The following is a 23,942-nucleotide window of genomic DNA, read 5'->3' on the forward strand; positions in this document are numbered from 1 at the left end:
TTTATTAAGCCCTGGAGAGAGATAAAGTAGACGAAGATAAAGTACCAGCCAATCAGCTCCTAGCTGCCATGTCACAGGCTCTGTTTGTAAAATGACAGTTAGGAGCTGATTGACTGGCCTTTATCTCCGTGCACTTTATCTCTCTCCAAACCTTAGCACATGTGCCCCTGTGTGACGGAAGTCCTCTGTGGGGCCAGGAAGACATTACTCCAGGTAAGGAGGGGAGCTGGCAAGGGCTGAGTGGCAGCCGGTGGGATGCCCGCTGATGTAAATGTCCGCAGAACTTTTTGCTGTAAATGGACATTTTTGATGGTAACAGGGAAATGATACGGACATAGGCCCTCATTCCGAGTTGTTCGCTCGGTATTTTTCATCGCATCGCAGTGAAAATCCGCTTAGTACGCATGCGCAATGTTCGCACTGCGACTGCGCCAAGTAACTTTACTATGAAGAAAGTATTTTTACTCACGGCTTTTTCATCGCTCCGGCGATCGTAATGTGATTGACAGGAAATGGGTGTTACTGGGCGGAAACACGGCGTTTCAGGGGCGTGTGGCTGAAAACGCTACCGTTTCCGGAAAAAACGCAGGAGTGGCCGGAGAAACGGTGGGAGTGCCTGGGCGAACGCTGGGTGTGTTTGTGACGTCAACCAGGAACGACAAGCACTGAACTGATCGCACAGGCAGAGTAAGTCTGAAGCTACTCTGAAACTGCTAAGTAGTTAGTAATCGCAATATTGCGAATACATCGGTCGCAATTTTAAGAAGCTAAGATTCACTCCCAGTAGGCGGCGGCTTAGCGTGTGTAACTCTGCTAAATTCGCCTTGCGACCGATCAACTCGGAATGAGGGCCATAGGCCCTCATTCCGAGTTGTTCGCTCGGTATTTTTCATCGCATCGCAGTGAAAATCCGCTTAGTACGCATGCGCAATGTTCGCACTGCGACTGCGCCAAGTAACTTTACTATGAAGAAAGTATTTTTACTCACGGCTTTTTCTTCGCTCCGGCGATCGTAATGTGATTGACAGGAAATGGGTGTTACTGGGCGGATACACGGCGTTTCAGGGGCGTGTGGCTGAAAACGCTACCGTTTCCGGAAAAAACGCAGGAGTGGCCGGGGAAACGGTGGGAGTGCCTGGGCGAACGCTGGGTGTGTTTGTGACGTCAACCAGGAACGACAAGCACTGAAATGATCGCACAGGCAGAGTAAGTCTGGAGCTACTCTGAAACTGCTAACTCGTTTGTAATCGCAATATTGCGCGTACGTCGGTCGCAATTTTAAGAAGCTAAGATTCACTCCCAGTAGGCGGCGGCTTAGCGTGTGTAACTCTGCTACATTCGCCTTGCGAGCGAACAACTCGGAATGAGGGCCATAAACCGGAAGATAAAAATATCCCCTGCAAATGGTTTCAGTGTACCGTGCCATTACCCTGAGCCATTAATCCTCACCTACGTCTTATACAACTGATGCACATGTAGCGGAACGCAACAGCTTTGTATTAAAACTTACATGGGGGGGTCATTCCGAGTTGATCGCTCACTAGCAACTCTTTGCAGCGCTGTGATCAGGTTAAAACTCGGCAAAACTGCGCATGCATATGCACCGCAATGCGCAGGCGCGTCGTACGGGTACAAAGCTGATCGGTGCTGGGCGATAGATTTAACAAAAGAATCCATCCGCACAGTCGATCGCAAGGTGATTGACAGAAAGAGGGCATTTGTGGGTGGCAACTGACCATTTTCTGGGCGTGGTTGGGGAAACGCAGGCGTGTCCAAGCGTTTGCAGGGCGGGTGTCTGTGACGTCAATTCTGGGACCAAAAACACTGGAGTGATCGCAGCGGCTGAGTAAGTCCAGAGCTACTCAGAAACTGCACAAACTGTTTTTGCACCACTCGGCTGCACAGGCGTTTGCACACTTGCAAAGCGAAAATACACTCCCCCATAGGCGGCGACTATCTGATCGCAGCACAGCAAAAAGTTGCTAGCGAGCGATCAACTCGGAATGACACCCAATGCTCCTAGTTTTTAAAGAGCACAAGAGTTACCTCCATCTGATCAGATAGTATGAACTGAGGGGATCATTCCGAGTTGATCGCTCGCTAGCAACTTTTTGCAGGGCTGCGATCAGATAGTTGCCGCCTATGGGGGAGTGTATTTTCGCTTTGCAAGTGTGCGAACGCATGTGCAGCCGAGCGGTACAAAAAACAGTTTGTGCAGTTTCTGAGTAGCTCTGAACTTACTCAGCCGCTGCGATCACTCCAGTCTTTTTGGTCCCAGAATTGACGTCAGACACCCGCCCTGCAAACGCTTGGACACGCCTGCGTTTTTCCAAACACTCCCAGAAAACAGTCAGTTGACACCCACAAACACCCTCTTCCTGTCAATGTCCTTGTGATCGGCTGTGCGAATGGATTCTTCGTTAAATCCATCGCCCAGCACCGATCCTCTTTGTATTCGTACGACATGCCTGCACATTGCGGTGCATACGCATGCGCAGTTTTGCTGCATTTTAACCTGATCGCAGCACTGCAAAGAGTTGCTAGCGAGCGATCAACTCGGAATGACCCCATGAGGCCGCAACGTGAGTTATAGGCTCAATCGCCCAAGCTACTGTTTCTAATTATCATTATCAATTGTGACCATCACATCTAAAGTTACTAAATAACAGTAAAAAATCCACACACACCCTTTCCCCCTACAATTAACGAGACTCTCCTCATTAGTGACTGTAGGAGGAAACTGGGGATCATATCTCTTTAAATTACCCTCTCAAAGGATAAAAGTCATTATCTACTATTTTATCACACCTATAATATGTGTAGATATAACTTAGGGGGGACATTTACTAAGCAGTGATAAGAGCAGAGAAGTGAACCAGTGGAGAAATTTCCCCATCAACCAATCAGCAGCTCTGTATCATTTTATAGCATGCAAATTATAGATGTTACTTCAGTGCTGATTGGTTGCCATGGGCAACTTCTTCACTGGCTCACTTCTCCGCTCTTATTACTGCTTAGTAAATGTCCCCCTTATATACTTGGTACAGGCGCTGCAATGTGGCTACCATCATTGGAAAATCCCTAGCCCACTCAACTAATTTACTTTTCAGGCGCCACAATGCGGTTCTGTCCCATGGAAATTGGGACAATAGTAAAGGCAAATGCACATGCTATACAAGCTGTGTGCTCTCCAGGTGTTGTTGAACTACAGTTCCCACCACTCCTAGGTCTGGCAGGACATGTTGGGACTTGTAGTTGCACAGCCAGCTGACTAGATCTCCCATACCCAGTCCTAAAACCTCCAGAGTCGTCTACGGAGCATAACGCTAAAGCGTAATACAGATTATATAATGTCTGTGCGTATGACTCATTCCTGCATTAATTAGTGTGAGTGTACTGTATATTCTAGGTACATACAGCAGGACCACGAGGCAGCCATGACTTCATTTCATTCACTTGACCTATACGTAGTCAATGACCCGGCTAAGCTATATAATTATGCCCAGGATTGATAGATATATGCTGGCTATAAAATGCCAGTCACTTGGGGTAATAAAGACAGGAAAAGGGACAGATAGGTACATGAGCAAGTTAAATATAGAAACAATTAGCAGATAGAAAAATGTGAAATAGCGTCCCAGTAATAATTCAATACTACGTTTATGCTCACCTTCCAAAATTGGCTGGAAGATACTCAAGAAAGGCATCATTAAGGTACAGCTGAGTTAAATTAAGAAGCTGCGTAAAGCCATCCGGTAGCCTGAAATGAAGATATAACAAATGAGTGTATCAATCAAAAAAAAAAAAAATTAGATATAATTAATTGCACCATATTCCTGCACGACCCTCTCTTTAAATGCCCTATAACATCTCACATAAGTAATAAGGGGGACATTTACTAAGCAGTGATAAGAGCGGAGAAGTGAGCCATTGGAGAAGTTGCCCCATCAGCCAATCAGCAGCTTTGTATCATTCTAGAGTATGCAAATTATAGATGTTACTTCAGTGCTGATTCGTTGCCATGGGCAACTTCTCCACTGGCTCACTTCTCTGCTCTTATCACTGCTTAGTAAATGTCCCCCTAAGAGGTCTACTGTATGTACTATGCCTTGGAGGGAGATAAAGTGGACGGAGATTAAGGGGCAGATGCATTGACTTGGAGAAGTGATAAACCAGTGGTAAGTGGAAGGTGATAACGCACCAGCCAATCAGCTTCTAACTGTTGATTTACATATGGGAGCTGATTGGTTGGTGCGTTATCACCTTGCACTTATCACTGCTTTATCACTTTTCCAGGCTTAATACATCTGCCCCAAAGCACCAACCAACCAGCTCCTAACTGTCATTTTTCAAACACAGCCTGTAACATGGCAGTTAGGAGCTGATTGGCTGGTCTCCAAGTTTTCGTACCTAGTCCCCTAGGTCTGTAATAAATCTGGGGATGCACAACTGGGGCCTTATATGTGCATTTTGAGTTACTTCAAATATTGTGCAAATACACGGCCACACCTGTACTCTCTCCGAGAATTTCTTGATGGAGAACAGACACAGCGATAATTATTATCAACATGAAGAAGATTATAGTTGTATTCAATAAAGAACACAGTAAATAAATAAATAGATGTTACGAAATTGGGGGACGGAGCCCCTTCCCCACTACTTTAAGAAAAGTAACCACCAGCAGTGCTATAGCCTATGTAGGGGCCACTGGGTGCCCCTTGAAGACCCTGGGCAGATGGACTTGTGAGGAAAATATTGGTGGGCAGACGGGCATGTGAGAGAAAAGCTGGCTGGCAGACGGGCATGTGAGGGGAGAGCTGGAATTTAGCAGGTGGCATATGCGAGAAATGCTGGAGGGTAGCTAGGGGCATATTACAGAAACGCTGGTTGACATGTGTGAGTGAGGGAAGAACTGGTGGGCAGTGGTCCATGTGGGAAAATCTATGGGGCAGTGGGGTATCTGAGAAAAGCTGGTGGACAGAGGGGCATATGAGGGAAGCTTGTAGGTAGAGGGGCATGTGAGAAAAGCTGGTGGCCTGAGCACTGGCGTGCGCAGCACATTTTATTAGGGGGTGCACCGTCGGAGGGGTGTGTCTAGCACCACCTTTTGGGCGTGTCTAGCACCATCTATTGACGTCAACACAATATAAATATCCACCTTTGTACCAATCCTAATAAAGCAGATACATTGTCAGATGTTGTGGTGTGCACCAAACAAACACCCCTGATGGCACTCACTGCAATTACACTGCTCCTCCTCAGCCTGGTCTGGCTCCCACTCTCTTTCCTCTGCAAGCTGCAGCAGCTTACTTACAAGTCAGTCACTCACTGACACTGACAGTCGCAGACTAGTACTGCTGCTGCTGGAAAAACGAGTGACGTGTCAATGCTGCTGCCGACCGCCTGCCAGTATTGAATTTGTCTTCCTAAGAGGAACGCTGGCTGCATGCTGATCCTCATCAGTGGCTGGTGTTGGCATAGCATAGAAGGAGAGATGTGGGCATGTGGCGGGTGTGACGGGTGGGCGGTGGCATCCTTTATTAACCCAGGCGTCCGGTCAGTAATGCAGGACACTGACAGGGTGCAGCGCATAGGGGACAGTAATCTGTCTGCTCGGTGATCGCTGCATCAGGCATGTGAGATCGGGGTGCCAGACATTAGGGGGTGCCTGTGCGCACCAGGAACCCCCCCCCTGCGCACACCTATGGGCCTGAGGAGCATATGAGGAAAATCTGGAAGCATGAATAACATGTTGTTAAAGCTGGTGGCTGGGGAGCATATGAGAAAAGCTGGTGGTTAAGGGGCATGTGGGAAAAGCTGGTGGCTGGGGAGCATATGAGAAAAGCTGGTGGTTGAGGGGCATGTGGTAAAAGCTGGTGGGTGAGGGGCATGTGGGAAAAGCTGGTGGGTGGGGGGCATGTGGGAAAAGCTGGTGGGTGGGGGGCATGTGGGAAAAGCTGTTGGGTGAGACGCATGTGGGGAAAGCTGGTGGTTGAGGGGCATGTGGGAAAAGCTGGTAGTTGAGGGGCATGTGGGAAAAGCTGGTGGGTGGGGGGCATGTGGGAAAAGCTGGTGGCTGGGGGGCATGTGAAAAAAGCTGGTGCCTGGGGGGCATGTGAGAAAAGCTGGTGGTTGAGGGGCATGTGGTAAAAGATGGTGGTTGAGGGCCATGTGGGAAATGCTGGTGGGCTGTGGGGTATGTGAAAAAAGCTGCCAGTTGAGGAGCATTTGAGAAAAGCTGGTGGTTGAGGGATATGTGAGAAACGCTGGTGGTTGAGGGATATGTGAGAAAACTGGTGGTTGAGAGGTATGTGGAAAAAGCTGGTGGTTGAGGAGCATGTGGGAAAAGCTGGTGGTTGAGGGGCATTTGAGAAAAGCTGGTGGTTGAGGGATATGTGAGAAAAGCTGGTGGTTGAGGGATATGTGAAAAAAGCTTGAGAAAAGCTGGTGGTTGAGGGGCATACTGTATGGGAAAAGCTGGTGGGCTGAGAAGCATATAAGGAAAAGCTGGTGGAATGAATTGCATGTGAAAAAAGCTGGTGGTTGAGAGGCATATGGGAAAAGCTGGTGGTTGAGGGGTATGTGATAATAGCTGGTGGGAGAAAAGCTGGTGGTCTGAGGGGTACGTGAGAATAGCTGGTGGGAGAAAAGCTGGTTGGCTGAGGGGTATGTGAGAATAGCTGGAGGGAGAAAAGCTGGTGGGCTGAGGGGTACGTGAGAATAGCTGGTGGGAGAAAAGCTGGTGGGCTGAGGGGCATACTGTATGGGAAAAGCTGGTGGGCTGAGAAGCATATAAGGAAAAACTGGTGGAATGAATTGCATGTGAGAAAAGCTGGTGGTTGAGAGGCACATGGGAAAAGCTGGTGTTTGAGGGGTATGTGATAATAGCTGGTGGGAGAAAAGCTGGTGGGCTGAGGGGTATGTGAGAATAGCTGGTGGGAGAAAAGCTGGTGGGCTGAGGGGTACGTGAGAATAGCTGGTGGGAGAAAAGCTGGTGGGCTGAGGGGTATGTGAGAATAGCTGGAGGGAGAAAAGCTGGTGGGCTGAGGGGTATGAGAGAATAGCTGGTGGTTGAGGGGCACATGAGAAAAGCTGGAAATATGAATTACACATGGGAGAAGATGGTGGGCTGATTAGCATGCGAGAGGAAAATTGGAGATCATCATGCTTCATTTGTTTTTTGTTTTAGGGGAGATGCAAATAGCATTGAGGTACTATGAAGCTTTGCACGCTAATAACACACGGATTATCTGGGTAAGAAAACCTCACTTCATTTTTTACATAGTGGTACGACCAAAAAAACTAACAAAGGTTTCCCCAAAATTTTTTCGATGTGTGCACAGCTGAAGATCAGAACCTTGCCCTTAATTGAATCTTCCCCCTTTATGTATTGTATACATAATACATTCCACAGTCTCTTTAAATAAGTACATAATATATAGAAAGGGAACAAATGTAGAAAGTACACATTTTTCATAATTGCAGTTTATTTTGACGTATGATTTTATTAAAAGCAAAATCAGGCATGTTGGGATCGAACATACATGTTATTTTTCAATGGTTTTTCTTCTAATGTTCCAGTCTATAACTTGCTGAAAAAATAGAGGAAAATCATTGATTTTGTAAAATTGCTACTTGACACTTTAGGCCCAAACAAATCATCCAAAAAAATTCTGCCAGTTCCCCCTGGGCAGCAGTGGAGCCTGAACAACACTCTGCCTCAGACACCAGTACATCAGACATCAGCACATCTGGACAAAAGCCTTGCCGGCCCACCAGCAAGGGGAATGTAAAAATTATCATTTTTATTTTACAAGTGTGCTAGCTGAGTAGTGGAAAATGGGGGTAGGAGGAGATGTAGGCTGAAGCTTTGCCTAGGTTCAGAGCTCAAACAATGTACATCCAGTGTTGGACTGGGGCATGTAGGGGCCACAGGGGGAATACAGTGGTAGGGGCCCATGTTTAGGGGTGTGGCCAGTCTCTAGAGGGTGTGTGCTCAGCCGCCACATTGGTTTGCCTAATAATTTTGCAAGTGTTGGTCCCCTCCCTAGAACAGTAAATACTGTAGTGCATGCATGATAATGTACTAGATTAGTAACAGCACAGTCTGGAACCTGATCCCTAGAGGAGGAGGTGGGCCCCCAGGTAGTAGGGCCCACCGGTGGTTTCCCCTGTACCCCTGAGGGCCAGTCCAACCCTGTGTACACCCCTACAGGGCTAAGCCAACACTTACAGTGTCTAATGTCCCTCTAATACCTGGGGTCAGCGGGTCACTTTCTATAACCTTTTATGTGTGTTTAGCTGGGTTTGCCGATATACTAGCTCCACTATAATGTACTAAAATCTCCACACTCTGGATACCTCTGACTGGAAGCAATATATTCTATCCACATACCAGTTTACATGCTTTAAGAATAACATTATTAAAGGCACTATTTATGATTCCAGCAGTTCTTTTTCTGTATACACACTTTAACAATTACACTGTTTTTCTGCCACTACATTAAACCAAATGGCACATGCAATTAAGGGAAAAAGGCAGCACATTTCAGATACAACATGTACCATCGGTCTATAAATACACATGAACAATTTCCAGGGACACGTTACTGCTGAGTGGGTGCACAGTATATCAGCTCATCACGTGTTGTTAAGTCTTAAACAACCTCAGTGCAACACAATTCCTAACAAGTTCTGTTCCCTGAATATCCATTATATTGTAATTTTTCTGCATTATAAGCCCTCTGATTAAATACATGTAAATGATTAACACTCAGGTACAATGAATATACAGTAAGAACTAGAGGAATTGCATTGGGCAGTTGGTCAATACCAGAAGACTGGGGAAATGGCAAGGATAAAAGGTGGGACTATTCCTGTAAATCAGGGACAGTTGGCAACTGCAGTAAATATAGAGCAGGAACCTCCAAATAAAGTTGCAATGCATCTTAACAAGGATAGTCTTCAGTGTTGGACTGGGGTAAGGAGGGCCCACTTGGGAATGCAGTGGTAGGGACAAAGTTTAAGGGGTGTGATTCATTAGGTCGACATGAGTTAGGTTGACATACATTGGGTCGACATGATCACTAGGTCTACATGGTCATTAAGTCAACATGTACTAGGTCAACGTGGAAAAAGGTCGACATGAGTTTTTTTCAACTTTTTTTGGTGTAATTTTCTTCTAAAAGTGACGGGGAACCCCAATTAGTGCACCGTGTCCCCTCGCATGGCCCGCTTCGCTCGCCATGCTTCGGCAAGGTGCCTCCCTCCGCTACCGCTGCGCTCGTCACGGGTTACCGTTCCCAACTGTAGTCCACGTGGATCGTTAAGTATGAAAAAGGTCAAAAATTTTAAAGATTGGGAAAAACTCATGTCGACCTTTTTCCATGTCAACCTAGTACGTCGACCTAATGACCACGTCAACCTAGTGATCACGTCGACCTAATGCATGTCGACCAAAATGTGGTCAACCCAATGTATGTCGGCCTAACTCACGTCGACCTAATGACCGCCATCCGTGGCCATTCACCAGAGGGAGGTGTGGCTAGCCACCAAAGAGAGACTTGGCCAACCAGTAGAGGGGACCTGAAAAGAACAGGGCCCCTTTATAAAGGAGGTTACAGGGGTGTGTCGACTCAGGACCACCCACTTTGACTGGTTTGCGGGCTAGTATAGGTGTAAATTCCCTAGAAACAAACCAAGCCCCCAAATTCATCCATGGACAGGCCCGGCCAAGTTACTGACACTTTTAGAGTAATAATGTATAATTTGAGTGCAGTGGGCCCCACCAGGGATTTCCTCTGTAACCCCAGGCTTGGACTGGCCCACAGGGGTACAGGGGAAACCACTGGTGGGCCCCACTGCCTGGCGGCCCACCTCCTAATCTAAGGATCAGGTTCCAGACTGTGCACTTGACTTATACATCGATCATATATATGTTACCTTATGGTGTATTTTCTACAGTGCATTGCTGTTATTAATCTGGTACATTATCATGCATGCAGCAGATGAATTTACTGTATATATTTATGAAGGGGCCCCTCTCTAATGGTTATTCAAACCAATGAGGTTGAAGGCCACCCCCCCTCTGCAGACTGGCCACACCCCTAAACATGGCCCCCTACCACTGCATTCCCCCGGTGGGCCCTACATGCCCCAGTCCGATACTGTGTAACCCTGAGGGCCAATTCAACCTGACCCCCTGTAATCTCTGGTGGCAGCCTCATTCGAGACGTCATTAATCTGTCAGTAGATGAAAATAGCACGTATTAAATACTGTCATATTTCTTTGTGGCGGTAATATAGAAGCGCGTTTCAGAAACAGCCTATTTCAAAGGTAATGAATTGTTCTAATGGCTGCAGGACTCATTAGAACCAGCAATATTCACACATATAGCTTGGCAGGCTGATGCTGTATCACAGGAGCTTACATCAATCTGCCTAGGCGGTGACTGTGTGCAGGTAGGCTTCACCATATCCTAATTTGTGTGGAACAAATCTCCTGCGCTGTTCTGCAACAATGCACAGGGGCTCATTAATCACCGCGCCGGGCGTTCTGCGGCTTGTGACACGATCCATAATCTGAGCATCAGTCTACGCGCAGGACATTTGCTGCAGACGTTGAGGAAAAGGTTCAAAACAAAGCCTGTAGCCACAATTTATTGTTTAATAAAAAAGTATTTATTTTATTCCAGCGCAGGTTATTATTTATGTCGCCCTGACCGCGCGGTGATTCTTCCTCTAGCACGACTCGTTCTCGCCTGGTCCCCATGTTATAATATTACACATACATGTAACTACTGCCCTGTTATGAGGAGGTACTGTCATGGAACAAAGAAGAAGTAGTTACACGTCCGTCCGTCCTTGGTCATTTAAGTGGCCTTTAAAGGGTATCAGAAGAATATGTTATGAAATATAATTTGTGGGTTTTATTTTCATTTATTAGAAAAACTTGTTTATACAGAATGTAATGTTCTAATACTTATTTATCTAGCACAGTCTATAAAATAACAGGCGCTGATTGGTTGATGGGGCAACTGTTCCACTATTTAGAAGCTTTTAGACATTTCCCTTAAAAACGTCATCTTATTGGAAGGCCCTTTTAGAGCTGGTTGGTGTCACTGCTGCTATGGCAGTTCCAGACCTTCCAACCACCACCACCTAAATAAAAAATCTATACCTAAAAACATCTCAACTGCTGCGGGCCGTATGCTGCCTCGGAGGAACAACGCGCCACAGACAGGCCCAGTCTGTCAGTGATTAAGAGGTAAGTCCAGGAGCAGAGCTTTGTGTACCTGATGGAAGGGGTCATGTTGGAGGGTCTGCAGTTCCCACACTATGACCACTCAGTGCGGCCTGATTCATTACTTTGGAGATCCCAAGTGTCAGTGTGTCATTTTTTTTGGGACCCCAAGTGTCAGTGTGTCATCGTCCTGGGACCCCAAGTGTCAGTGTGTCATTGTCCTGGGACCCCAGGTGTCAGTGTGTCATTGTCCTGGGACCCCAGGTGTCAGTGTGTCATTGTCCTTGGACCCCAAGTGTCAGTGTGTCAATGTCCTGGGACCCCAGGTGTCAGTGTGTCATTGTCCTTGGACCCCAAGTGTCAGTGTGTCAATGTCCTGGGACCCTGTGTGTCAGTGTGTCATTGTCCTGGGACCCCAAGTGTCAGTGTGTCATTATACTGGGACCCCAAGTGTCAGTGTGTCATTGTTCTGGGACCCCAAGTGTCAGTGAGTCATTGTCCTTGGTCCCAGGTGTCAGTGTGTCATTGTCCTGGGACCCCAAGTGTCAGTGTGTCATTGTCCTTGGCCCCAGGTGTCAGTGTGTCATTATACTGGGACCCCAGGTGTCAGTGTGTCATTGTCCTTGGCCCCAGGTGTCAGTGTGTCATTATACTGGGACCCCAGGTGTCAGTGTGTCATTGTCCTTGGCCCCAGGTGTCAGTGTGTCATTGTCCTGGGATCCCCAAGTGATGGTTTCCGATAGTCTTTATTTAAAAACTATGAATCAATCAAGAGACTCCCAAAGAAAAAGAAAAATCTAGTTTCCAAATTGGTGTTCCAACAAACAGATTACGTGCCCCTGCTTTACAGAACTAGGCCACCTACAGTGAGAACCACAAGTAAACGCAGACATTCTGTATAATTAATGTCAGATACGTTTGGAACATAAGAATGAATATAAAACATAAATACATCTTTCATAATGAAAACTAAGCTGAATTATTGATTAATAAACATTTCTATTTGATAGAATTGGAGGCAGCACCCCTGTGCTATCGGCAATAAGATTTTATATCTATTAGCTTTCATTATTGCAGAATATATGATTTAATGTGTAGATTAGAAGATAGTGAGAGAAGAACTTACTTTGATATGGGATTCACACTGGCCTCAACTATCGTTAAACATTTACAACATTTTATATTATCTGGAAATTCTTGTATACCTGGAATGAGAAAACAGATTGTTACGGAGGAGAATGACTTTGTGAAATAAGCTCCTACTGTTCCCAATATCTGTTATACTGTAACAAACCAAAATCACATTTATTTCACTTCTGTAATGAATCTGAAAACTCTTTTTCTAAGATATAAGCGTAAACAGATAAAGTGATAGCAGGAGAGATTAATGGGCGAGAGATAAAGTACCATTCAACTCTGAATTACTGTAGACTCTAAGGGGGTCATTCCGAGTTGATCGCTAGCTGAAAATGTTCGCTGCACAGCGATTATGCAAAAAAAAAGGCACTTCTAGGCATGCGTATGCGGCGCAATGCGCATGCGCAACGTACTTTCACAACGGCTGATGTAGTTTAACGCAAGGTCTAGCGATGCTTTTCAGTCGCACTGCTGACCGCAGAGTGATTGACAGGAAGTGGGCGTTTCTGGGTGTCAACTGACCGTTTAGGAAAAACACAGGCGTGGCTGGGCGACCGCAGGCGTGGCTAGGCGAATGCAGGGCGTATTCGTGACGTCAAAACAGGAACTGAACAGTCTGAAGTCATCGCAAGCGCTGAGTAGGTCTGAAGCTACTCTACAACTGCACAAAAGTTTTTTGTAGCCGCTCTGCGATCCTTTCGTTCGCACTTCTGCTAAGCTAAAATACACTCCCAGTGGGAGGCGGCATAGCGTTTGTACGGCTGCTAAAAACAGCTAGCGAGCGATCAACTCGGAATGACCCCCTAAGATCGGACCTTCTCACTCAAGAAAGAAATTGGAAGGTCTACTCAATGCATAATAAGCTTCAGATAAAAATATAATTACAGTCCTGCAAATAGAGCCTAAAAATAACAACAATAATAATAATAATAATAATAATAATTTAGTGGGAGTTCATAGAGCTTTTGCCATAATAATTATTATCTTGTTTATAAGGCGCCACAGAGTGTAGCCAGCGGCGTACAAGGTCACCACAGAAAACAGTAACAGGATACCAGAGCATAAATACAATACACACTGGGAGCATAAGTACATAGCATAAGTAGCACTCATTAATATCACACCACAGGCTGGGAAGACAAGTAACAGACAAGAGTAAGGCAGGAGCGCACAGTGGTGAGCGCACAGTGGTGAGTGTATGGGCGAGCAGACAGAGTCAGAGTAATTGATGGGTGGAAGACAACAAGGGAGCGGGACCGCTACATTCAGTAAACACCTTTAGCTCATTAATTGTATTTGCAAATATGATACACATACAGGTAGATTCACTTGGGCTTTTGATCTTAACTTTTCTATCCTAATGATATATCACAGGATAAAATATGATGTGGGGTGTTTTACAGGACATCTATTCGTTGCATGTTATCAGATAACTAGAGATGCTTGTGCTCTAGAGTATTGATGTTTTCATTGATACATGTATTGCTCTCAGTCTATATGCAATAGAGTATTATTGACACATGTTTCTTGTGTGAATAGCATTTAAAGCCCCTGATGAGATCACTTGTGTGAAGAAACGCGTCAGTGATCAGAAGTCGCTTTACTTTCAAGCCTTGAAATGTTAAAAAAATTTTACTAAAATGTCTGCACCTTAACTCAGACTGAAATAGACTAAAAACATTAAAAACCTCAAGGTTATTGTGGTTCCCGAGATCTCCAGAGTCTAACGCAGGATTACATTTCTAATACGACTGAAAACGTTACCAGGCACAATCCCTCTACTTATACTTCTTCACATGACCCACAATAGAAACTAGCATATAGAGAATAAAAAGAAATAGACCCCCATACTGTGCACTGCTTGATAAAAGTTACACTGTTTTAATAACCACATTTAGGGATATCATATTCCCAATAGGTAAAAACTACCAAGGTTTCTTAAAATTATAGAATTTTTTACACAGTGATCAATATTTAAAATAGTAAGTAGCACATGAACAAGGAAGATAATGAGTGCTTATCTGTCCATGGGGGAATTCTCAGGTACAGTTTTATACATCCGACACGTTTGTCTAGTAGACGAAACGCGTCAGATCTGTAAGACACTGATCAGTAGCAGGTAGTGTTTGTGTGCTGGGTGTCGATAGTGAATGTGGGTTAAGGGGAGTATGTGTCTGACTGCTGCTAGGATTTGGGTGTTGGTAGAGAATATGAGCAGGAAGGAATTGGGGGGCATTAATGACTGGTATGAACTTACACCCCTGTACTGACATATAAATGAGGTGTTAGTAACTCACAGAGCCAAGATGGTCATTCCGAGTTGATCGCTAGCTGCATTCGTTCGCTGTGCAGCGATCAGGCTAAAAAATGGCACTTCTGCGCATGCGTATGTGGCGCAATGCACATGCGTGACGTACTATTACATTGAACGATGTAGTTTCACACAGGGTCTAGCAATGCTTTTCAGTCGCACTGGCTGCCGCAGAGTGATTGACATGAAGTGGGCGTTTCTCAGGGAGTGTTCGAAAAAACGCAGGCGTGCCAGGAAAAACGCAGGCATGGCTGGGCGAACGCCCTGTGTTTGTGATGTCAAATCCGGAACTGAATGGGCTGAAGTGATCGCAAGCGCTGAGTAGGTTTGAAGCTACTCTGAAACTGCACAAAAATATTTTGTAGCCGCACAGCGACCAGGGCCGGCGCTACCATTAGGCAGCTTTAGGCAGCTGCCTATGGGCGCCGGCTCCTGAGGGGGCGGCCCTGAGTCTCCCAGCACAGTATAATAAGGATGTCTGAAAAGGACATCCTTATTTTACTACAGTCACGGTTTGCACAGGCTTACTGGCTGAGACTGCAGACATGTCACAGTCTGACATGTCTGGTGCAGCCAGCAGCAGTGCCCAACGCCAGCCCCCCTTCCTCTCTGCACTGTGGTTGCTCCGTTCCCTGGGACCCAACCACCTACCTACTATAGTATGCCCTTCTCCTGCCCCTCCCGAGGCTCCGCCACCTCTTCTCGAGGCCCCGCCTCTTCCTACTCCTGGAGTCATGCTCTGTCTGTGTGGGGCTATCCTGATTCCTGCCCTGCTTCTCAGTGTGCAGTGCAGTATGAGTGAGAGAAAATGCAGAACCCTTCAAGCAGTAGGTGGGTGTTTTTTAGTGTTATCTGGGGGTTGGGGTGTATATTAATATTATCTGGGGAAGTGGGTATAGTAGTTACTGTATATGTGGGGTGGGATAATGTCATATTTAGATATACTGTTTTTAAGTTACTTGCGCATGGTGTGAAAGTTATGTGTGCTTGGAGCAGGGGCAGGTGTCTGTAGTAATGTTTTGTGGGGTCTCAGTAAAGGGATGTATTGTTTAATATGTAGATACAGAGCACTTGGGACTTCATAAATTATATATATATATATATATTGGGAGGAAGCAGCACAGAGGAGGTGACAGGATAGGTTAAATGGCACAAAGGAGCTGGGATACAGGTGTTGGGATACAGGGGTGGGGGAGGCAAAAAGGGAGAGTGGAGCTGGGATACAGGTGACGGGATGCGGGGAATCAGCACAGAGGAGCTGGGATACAGGTAACGGGATGCAGGGAATCAGCACCGAGGAGCTGGGATACAGATGACGGGATGCAAGGAATCAGCACTGAGGAGCTGGGATACAGGTAACGGGATGCGGGGAAGCAGCACCGAGGAGCTGGGATACAGGTAACGGGATGCAGGGAATCAGCACTGAGGAGCTGGGATACAGGTGACAGGATGCAGGGAATCAGCACTGAGGAGCTGGGATACAGGTAACGGGATGCAGGGAATCAGCACCGAGGAGCTGGGATACAGGTAACGGGATGCGGGGAAGCAGCACCGAGGAGCTGGGATACAGGTAACGGGATGCGGGGAATCAGCACAGAGGAGCTGGGATACAGGTGACGGGATGCAGGGAATCAGCACCGAGGAGCTGGGATACAGGTGACGGAATGCGGGGAAGCAGCACCGAGGAGCTGGGATACAGGTAACGGGATGCAGGGAATCAGCACCGAGGAGCTGGGATACAGGTGACGGGATGCAGGGAATCAGCACAGAGGAGCTGGGATACAGGTAACGGGATGCGGGGAATCAGCACTGAGGAGCTGGGATACAGGTAACAGGATGCGGGGAATCAGCACAGAGGAGCTGGGATACAGGTAACAGGATGCGGGGAATCAGCACTGAGGAGCTGGGATACAGGTAACGGGATGCGGGGAATCAGCCCTGAGGAGCTGGGATACAGGTGACGGAATAGGGGAAGCAGCACCGAGGAGTTGGGATACAGGTGACAGGATGCAGGGAATCAGCACCGAGGAGCTGGGATACAGGTAACGGGATGCGGGGAATCAGCACTGAGGAGCTGGGATACAGGTGACGGAATAGGGGAAGCAGCACTGAGGAGCTGGGATACAGGTAACAGGATGCGGGGAATCAGCACCGAGGAGCTGGGATACAGGTAACGGGATGCGGGGAATCAGCACTGAGGAGCTGGGATACAGGTGACGGAATAGGGGAAGCAGCACTGAGGAGCTGGGATACAGGTAACGGGATGCGGGGAATCAGCACTGAGGAGCTGGGATACAGGTAACGGGATGCGGGGAATCAGCACTGAGGAGCTGGGATACAGGTAACGGGATGCGGGGAATCAGCACTGAGGAGCTGGGATACAGGTGACAGGATGGGGGAATCAGCACCGAGGAGCTGGGGTACAGGTGACGGAATAGGGGAAGCAGCACAGAGGAGCTGGGATACAGGTGACGGAATAGGGGAAGCAGCACAGAGGAGCTGGGATACAGGTGACGGAATAGGGGAAGCAGCACCGAGGAGCTGGGATACAGGTAACGGGATGCAGGGAATCAGCACCGAGGAGCTGGGATACAGGTGACGGAATGCGGGGAAGCAGCACAGAGGAGCTGGGATACAGGTGACGGAATAGGGGAAGCAGCACCGAGGAGCTGGGATACAGGTAACGGGATGCGGGGAATCAGCACCGAGGAGCTGGGATACAGGTGACGGAATAGGGGAAGCAGCACCGAGGAGCTGGGATACAGGTGACGGAATGGGGGAAGCAGCACAGAGGAGCTGGGATACAGGTGACAGGATAGGGGAATCAGCACCGAGGAGCTGGGATACAGGTGACAGGATGGGGGAATCAGCACCGAGGAGCTGGGATACAGGTAACGGGATGCAGGGAATCAGCACCGAGGAGCTGGGATACAGATGACGGGATGCAAGGAATCAGCACTGAGGAGCTGGGATACAGGTAACGGGATGCGGGGAAGCAGCACCGAGGAGCTGGGATACAGGTAACGGGATGCAGGGAATCAGCACTGAGGAGCTGGGATACAGGTGACAGGATGCAGGGAATCAGCACTGAGGAGCTGGGATACAGGTAACGGGATGCAGGGAATCAGCACTGAGGAGCTGGGATACAGGTAACGGGATGCGGGGAAGCAGCACCGAGGAGCTGGGATACAGGTAACGGGATGCGGGGAATCAGCACAGAGGAGCTGGGATACAGGTGACGGGATGCAGGGAATCAGCACCGAGGAGCTGGGATACAGGTGACGGAATGCGGGGAAGCAGCACCGAGGAGCTGGGATACAGGTAACGGGATGCAGGGAATCAGCACCGAGGAGCTGGGATACAGGTGACGGGATGCAGGGAATCAGCACAGAGGAGCTGGGATACAGGTAACGGGATGCGGGGAATCAGCACTGAGGAGCTGGGATACAGGTAACAGGATGCGGGGAATCAGCACTGAGGAGCTGGGATACAGGTAACGGGATGCGGGGAATCAGCACTGAGGAGCTGGGATACAGGTGACGGAATAGGGGAAGCAGCACCGAGGAGTTGGGATACAGGTGACAGGATGCAGGGAATCAGCACCGAGGAGCTGGGATACAGGTAACGGGATGCGGGGAATCAGCACTGAGGAGCTGGGATACAGGTGACGGAATAGGGGAAGCAGCACAGAGGAGCTGGGATACAGGTGACGGAATAGGGGAAGCAGCACAGAGGAGCTGGGATACAGGTAACAGGATGCGTGGAATCAGCACCGAGGAGCTGGGATACAGGTAACGGGATGCGGGGAATCAGCACTGAGGAGCTGGGATACAGGTGACGGAATAGGGGAATCAGCACTGAGGAGCTGGGATACAGGTAACGGGATGCGGGGAATCAGCACCGAGGAGCTGGGGTACAGGTGACGGAATAGGGGAAGCAGCACTGAGGAGCTGGGATACAGGTAACGGGATGCGGGGAATCAGCACTGCGGAGCTGGGATACAGGTAACGGGATGCGGGGAATCAGCACTGAGGAGCTGGGATACAGGTGACGGAATAGGGGAAGCAGCACCGAGGAGCTGGGATACAGGTAACGGGATGCGGGGAATCAGCACCGAGGAGCTGGGGTACAGGTGACGGAATAGGGGAAGCAGCACAGAGGAGCTGGGATACAGGTGACGGAATGCGGGGAAGCAGCACAGAGGAGCTGGGATACAGGTGACGGAATAGGGGAAGCAGCACCGAGGAGCTGGGATACAGGTAACGGGATGCGGGGAATCAGCACCGAGGAGCTGGGATACAGGTGACGGAATAGGGGAAGCAGCACCGAGGAGCTGGGATACAGGTGACGGAATGCGGGGAAGCAGCACCGAGGAGCTGGGATACAGGTGACGGAATAGGGGAAGCAGCACAGAGGAGCTGGGATACAGGTGACAGGATGCAGGGAATCAGCACAGAGGAGCTGGGATACAGGTGACGGGATGCAGGGAAGCAGCACCGAGGAGCTGGGATACAGGTGACGGAATGGGGGAAGCAGCACAGAGGAGCTGGGATACAGGTGACGGGATGCAGGGAATCAGTACAGAGGAGCTGGGATACAGGTGACAGGATGGGGGAATCAGCACCGAGGAGCTGGGATACAGGTGACGGGATGCAGGGAAGCAGCACAGAGGAGCTGGGATACAGGTGACGGGAGGGGAAAGCAGCACAGAGGAGCTGGGATACAGGTGACGGGATGCGGGGAAGCAGCACAGAGGAGCTGGGATACAGATGACGGGATGGGGAAAGCGGCACAGAGGAGCTGGGGTACAGGTGACGGAATGGGGGAAGCAGTACAGAGGAGCTGGGATACAGGTGATGGAATGAGGGGGGAGGCGGCACAGAGGAGCCAGGGCACAGTTGACGGGATGGGGCGATAGGCAAAAATTTTGCCTAGGGCGCCTAGAAACCTTGCACCGGCCCTGACAGCGACCCTTTCGTTCGCACTTCTGCTAAGCTAAAATACACTCCCAGTGGGAGGCAGCATAGCGTTTGCACGGCTGCTAAAAACTGCTAGCGAGCGATCAACTCGGAATGAGCAAGTACGTTGCTGCTGTAAAATAACAGCAACTGTGTATACGTGTGTGAATCAGTGAGTTAGTTCAATTATTCCATGGTGCGAAGTGCAAAAAGTTAAGGACAGTAAGAATCACTTTGAGGAACATTTAGAAATTCCATTTATAGTTGGAATATATAACAAAGACGGGAACTGATACAGAGTCCCACATATTATTAGTCACAAACTTATTTATATATGAATAAGACGTGCTGTATTGAGCTAGTGTCTATATTGTTACTTGAATACGTGGATTTTTAAATCATTTATTTATTTCTATCTATCTATCTATCTATCTATCTATCTATCTATCTATCTATCTATCTATCTATCTATCTATCTATCTATCCTTTGTATAAATATATCTTCAATAATATTTAAAAAATTCTTAATAAGTGTGAAGATTAATAATGTAGCCTGATCTCTATGCAGCGCTCCTGCTCTCTTTCCTTTATACAGCATAAATGTGAGTCACACAGTAACTTCTATTTCTGTTAAGCATTAATTAATAGCTGACTTTTCTTGCTCATACTTTGTAATATATCACTTTATATTAATAAATGCTCAAAGGAAAATCACTAATGGATGAACAGAGTATATGTTAGCAGGCTTAACACAGGATTCCTTTGGTTATTTCATTTAATAGTTGCTTACTGTTCAGTGCCATATTCTGTCAAATTCTACCTCGCATTTTAAGACTTACTTGAATAAATACAGTATATGGTGCATTCTGCGGACAGCATCACATGACACAACTGACTTTTATTTACCCCATCTGTCTCTTTAGCTTCCCACGAGTTTTAAAAAATGAAATCATGAAATCAAAGTATTTGTCCCTCTTAGCACATGTAGCACAGGACCAGACATGTAGCACAGGACCAGCCACGTAGCACAGGATCAGCCAATTAGTACAGGACCAACCACATAGTACAGGACCTGCCACGTAGTACAGAACCAGCCATGTAGCACAGGACCAGACATGTAGCACAGGACCAGCCAATTAGTACAGGACCAGCCACGTAGTACGGGACCTGCCATGTAGCACATGACCAGCCATGTAGCACAGGACCAGCCACGTAGTACAGGACCAGCCACGTATTATAGGACCAGCCATTTAGCACAGGACCAGCCAAGTAGTACAGGACCAGCCATGTAGCACAGGACCAGCCACGTAGCACAGGACCAGCCACGTAGCACAGGACTTACCATGTAGCACAGGACCAGCCATGTAGCACAGGGCCTGCCATGTAGCACAGGACCAGCCAAGTAGCACAGGACCAGTCATGTAGCACAGGACCAGTCATGTAGCACAGGACCAGCCATTTAGCACAAGACCAGTTACGTAGCACAGGACCAGACATGTAGCACAGGTTCAGCCATGTAGCACAGGACCTGCCATTTAGCACAGGACCAGTGACGTAGCACAGGACCAGACATGTAGCACAGGACCAGTCATGTAGCACAGGACCAGTCATGTAGCACAGGATCAGCCACGTAGCACAGGACCAGCCACGTAGCACAGGACCTGCCATGTAGCACAGGACCTGACACGTAGCACAGGACCTGCCATGTAGCACAGGACCTGACACGTAGCACAGGACCTGCCATGTAGCACAGGACCAGCCACGTAGCACAGGACCTGCCATGTAGCACAGGACCTGCCACGTAGCACAAAAGCTGCCATATAGCACAGGACCAGCCACGTAGCACAGGACCTGCCATGTAGCACAGGACCAGTCATGTATCACAGGACCAGCCACGTAGCACAGGACCAGAAATGTAGCACAGGACCAGCCATGTAGCACAGGACCAGCCATGTAGCACAGGACTTGCCATGTAGCACAGGACCAATCATGTAGCACAGTACCAGTCATGTAGCACAGGACCAGCCAAGTAGCACAGAACCAGCCATTTAGCACAGGACCAGTCGTGTAGCACAGGACTAGTCATGTAGCACAAGACCAGCCATTTAGCACAGGACCAGCCATGTAGCACAGGACCATCAATGTAGCACAGGACCAGTCATGTAGCACAGGGCCAGCCATGTAGCATAGGACCTGCCATGTAGCACAGTACCAGTCATGTAGCACAGGACCAGTCATGTAGCACAGGACCCGCCATGTAGCACAGGACCAGAAATGTAGCACAGGACCAGAAATGTAGCACAGGACCTGCTATGTAGCACAGGACCAGTCATGTAGCACAGTACCAGTCATGTAGCACAGGACCAGCCATGTAGCACAGGACCAGTCATGTAGCACAGGACCTGCCAGGTAGCACAGGACCTGCCATGTAGCACAGGACCTGCCATGTAGCACAGGACCAGTCATGTAGCACAGGACCAGAAATGTAACACAGGACCAGCCATGTAGCACAGGACCAGTCATGTAGCACAGGACCTGCCACGTAGCACAGGACCTGCCATGTAGCACAGGACCAGTCATGTAGCACAGGACGACCTGCCATGTAGCACAGGACCAGTCATGTAGCACAGGACCTGCCACGTAGCACAGGACGACCTGCCATGTAGCACAGGACCAGTCATGTAGCACAGGACCAGCCAAGTAGCACAGAACCAGCCATTTACCACACGACCAGTCATGTAGCACAGGACCAGCCATTTAGCACAGGTCCTGCCATGTAGCACAGGACCATCAATGTAGCACAGGACCAGCCATTTAGCACAGGACCAGCCATGTAGCACAGGACCAGTCATGTAGCACAGGACCAGCCATTTAGCACAGGACCAGCCATGTAGCACAGGACCAGCCATGTAGCACAGGACCAGCCATGTAGCACAGGACCTGCCATGTAGCACAGTACCAGCCATTTTACAGACATTTTCATGGTAATTCCCATTCAGCAAAGACTGACATCAAGGGGCATATTTATTAAACTGTGGGTTTTTAGAAGTGGAGATGTTGCCCATAGTCGCAACCAATCAAATTCTAGCTACTACCTTCTAGAAGGAGCTAGATAAAAGATAAGTAGACTTTTCGGACATTACTGGTGGGATCCAGAAACCTGCTTTGCACTCGCGGGTGTGGGGGAAAAGTCACAGCAATGCAAGACTCTTCTGGACAGAGTAGATATTGCACCGGTGCTGCACTCTGCGCTCATCCGGCATGCAGAGACGGGGTGCTGTGAGGCCATGACCCCTTGATTTGCGAATATCCCGTAATGGTCCATAACCCATTTTCCAGATGAAGGCACGCGAGATGGATGACGGGGTCAATTGTGGGCCCCAGTCCATCCCTGTCTAGATCCAACACACTCTGACCCTTATAGGGGCATAACCTAGGCCATGGAGAGGCAGCTTTAGCATTGATAGGCTGGATCATTGCCTGACTTGTTCTCCAATCATGTTAGAAAAAATTCCCTAATAGGCTGCGTTGACGAAGAGCTGCGACGGCCTCATTCATCCCTCTTGACTTAACGAGTATTTTCATAGGATTGATCGCGGTCTAAAAATATCTACATTAAAATTTAGTCTGTGCCGATTCATAGTTGAGGGGAAACGAGGCTGCACAGACAGAACAAAAGAACAGAATAATCCATTTTTTCGACACAGCCGAGAAAGAGGCGCAGACGGCAATGACCGACGCCTTTCATCGCTACAGCTGGGATGCTGGAGACCCTATCCTCCTATCCGCACAAAATAAATATCTTGGCTTTGTAGATGTGGCTCTGGCTTTTCAATCAAAGCTATGATTAGATTAGATTAGAAGCTAATTAAAAGTGGGACTATTAATTATCTCCGCTATTAGTACTAAACAATTATATTTCCTTGCATGAATTGTTGCCTTGGAATGTGCATTACACGTGTCGCACTAGTGAAACACTATCTCCCTGGATAAAACAAAGGTTTATTTTCTATCTGGGTTAAACTTCTAAAATACAGAATTGTTTCATTTGATGAATCAGACAAAGAGCAGAGCAGCAGCAGCATCGGCTGGTGTCCCCCCCCCCCCCCCCCCCCCACCTCCATCCCCACCACCAACACTGAACATGAATATGCGGAATGCCGACTGCTGGTTGTGTCATTGTGTTATTCAAATGAAGGATACATATGATAAGGGCAAAAGTGTGCATGGGATGTGGTCAGGTTAATACTGGGGTTAGGCACTGGGGGAGGGTTAGGGTTACACTGCAGGAGGG

The 23,942-nt window shown here is 48.2% G+C and overlaps 1 protein-coding gene across 6 annotated transcripts in view; it reads right to left on the bottom strand.

Moving 5' to 3' along the window:
• Window positions 1-23,942, bottom strand: part of LRRC7 (leucine rich repeat containing 7) — a 630,524-nt gene that overhangs the window by 243,179 nt on the left and 363,403 nt on the right. For all 6 annotated transcript variants that reach the window (XM_063939106.1, XM_063939105.1, XM_063939107.1 and 3 more), the window contains 2 exons: window positions 12,369-12,447; window positions 3,671-3,760 (listed from right to left, as the gene is read on the bottom strand). In XM_063939106.1, coding sequence (XP_063795176.1) covers window positions 3,671-3,760; window positions 12,369-12,447 — 169 coding nt within the window. The remainder of the gene's footprint in view (window positions 1-3,670; window positions 3,761-12,368; window positions 12,448-23,942) is intronic.

The sequence above is a fragment of the Pseudophryne corroboree genome, chromosome 9, assembly GCF_028390025.1.
Source record: "Pseudophryne corroboree isolate aPseCor3 chromosome 9, aPseCor3.hap2, whole genome shotgun sequence".
Lineage (NCBI taxonomy): Eukaryota > Metazoa > Chordata > Amphibia > Anura > Myobatrachidae > Pseudophryne > Pseudophryne corroboree.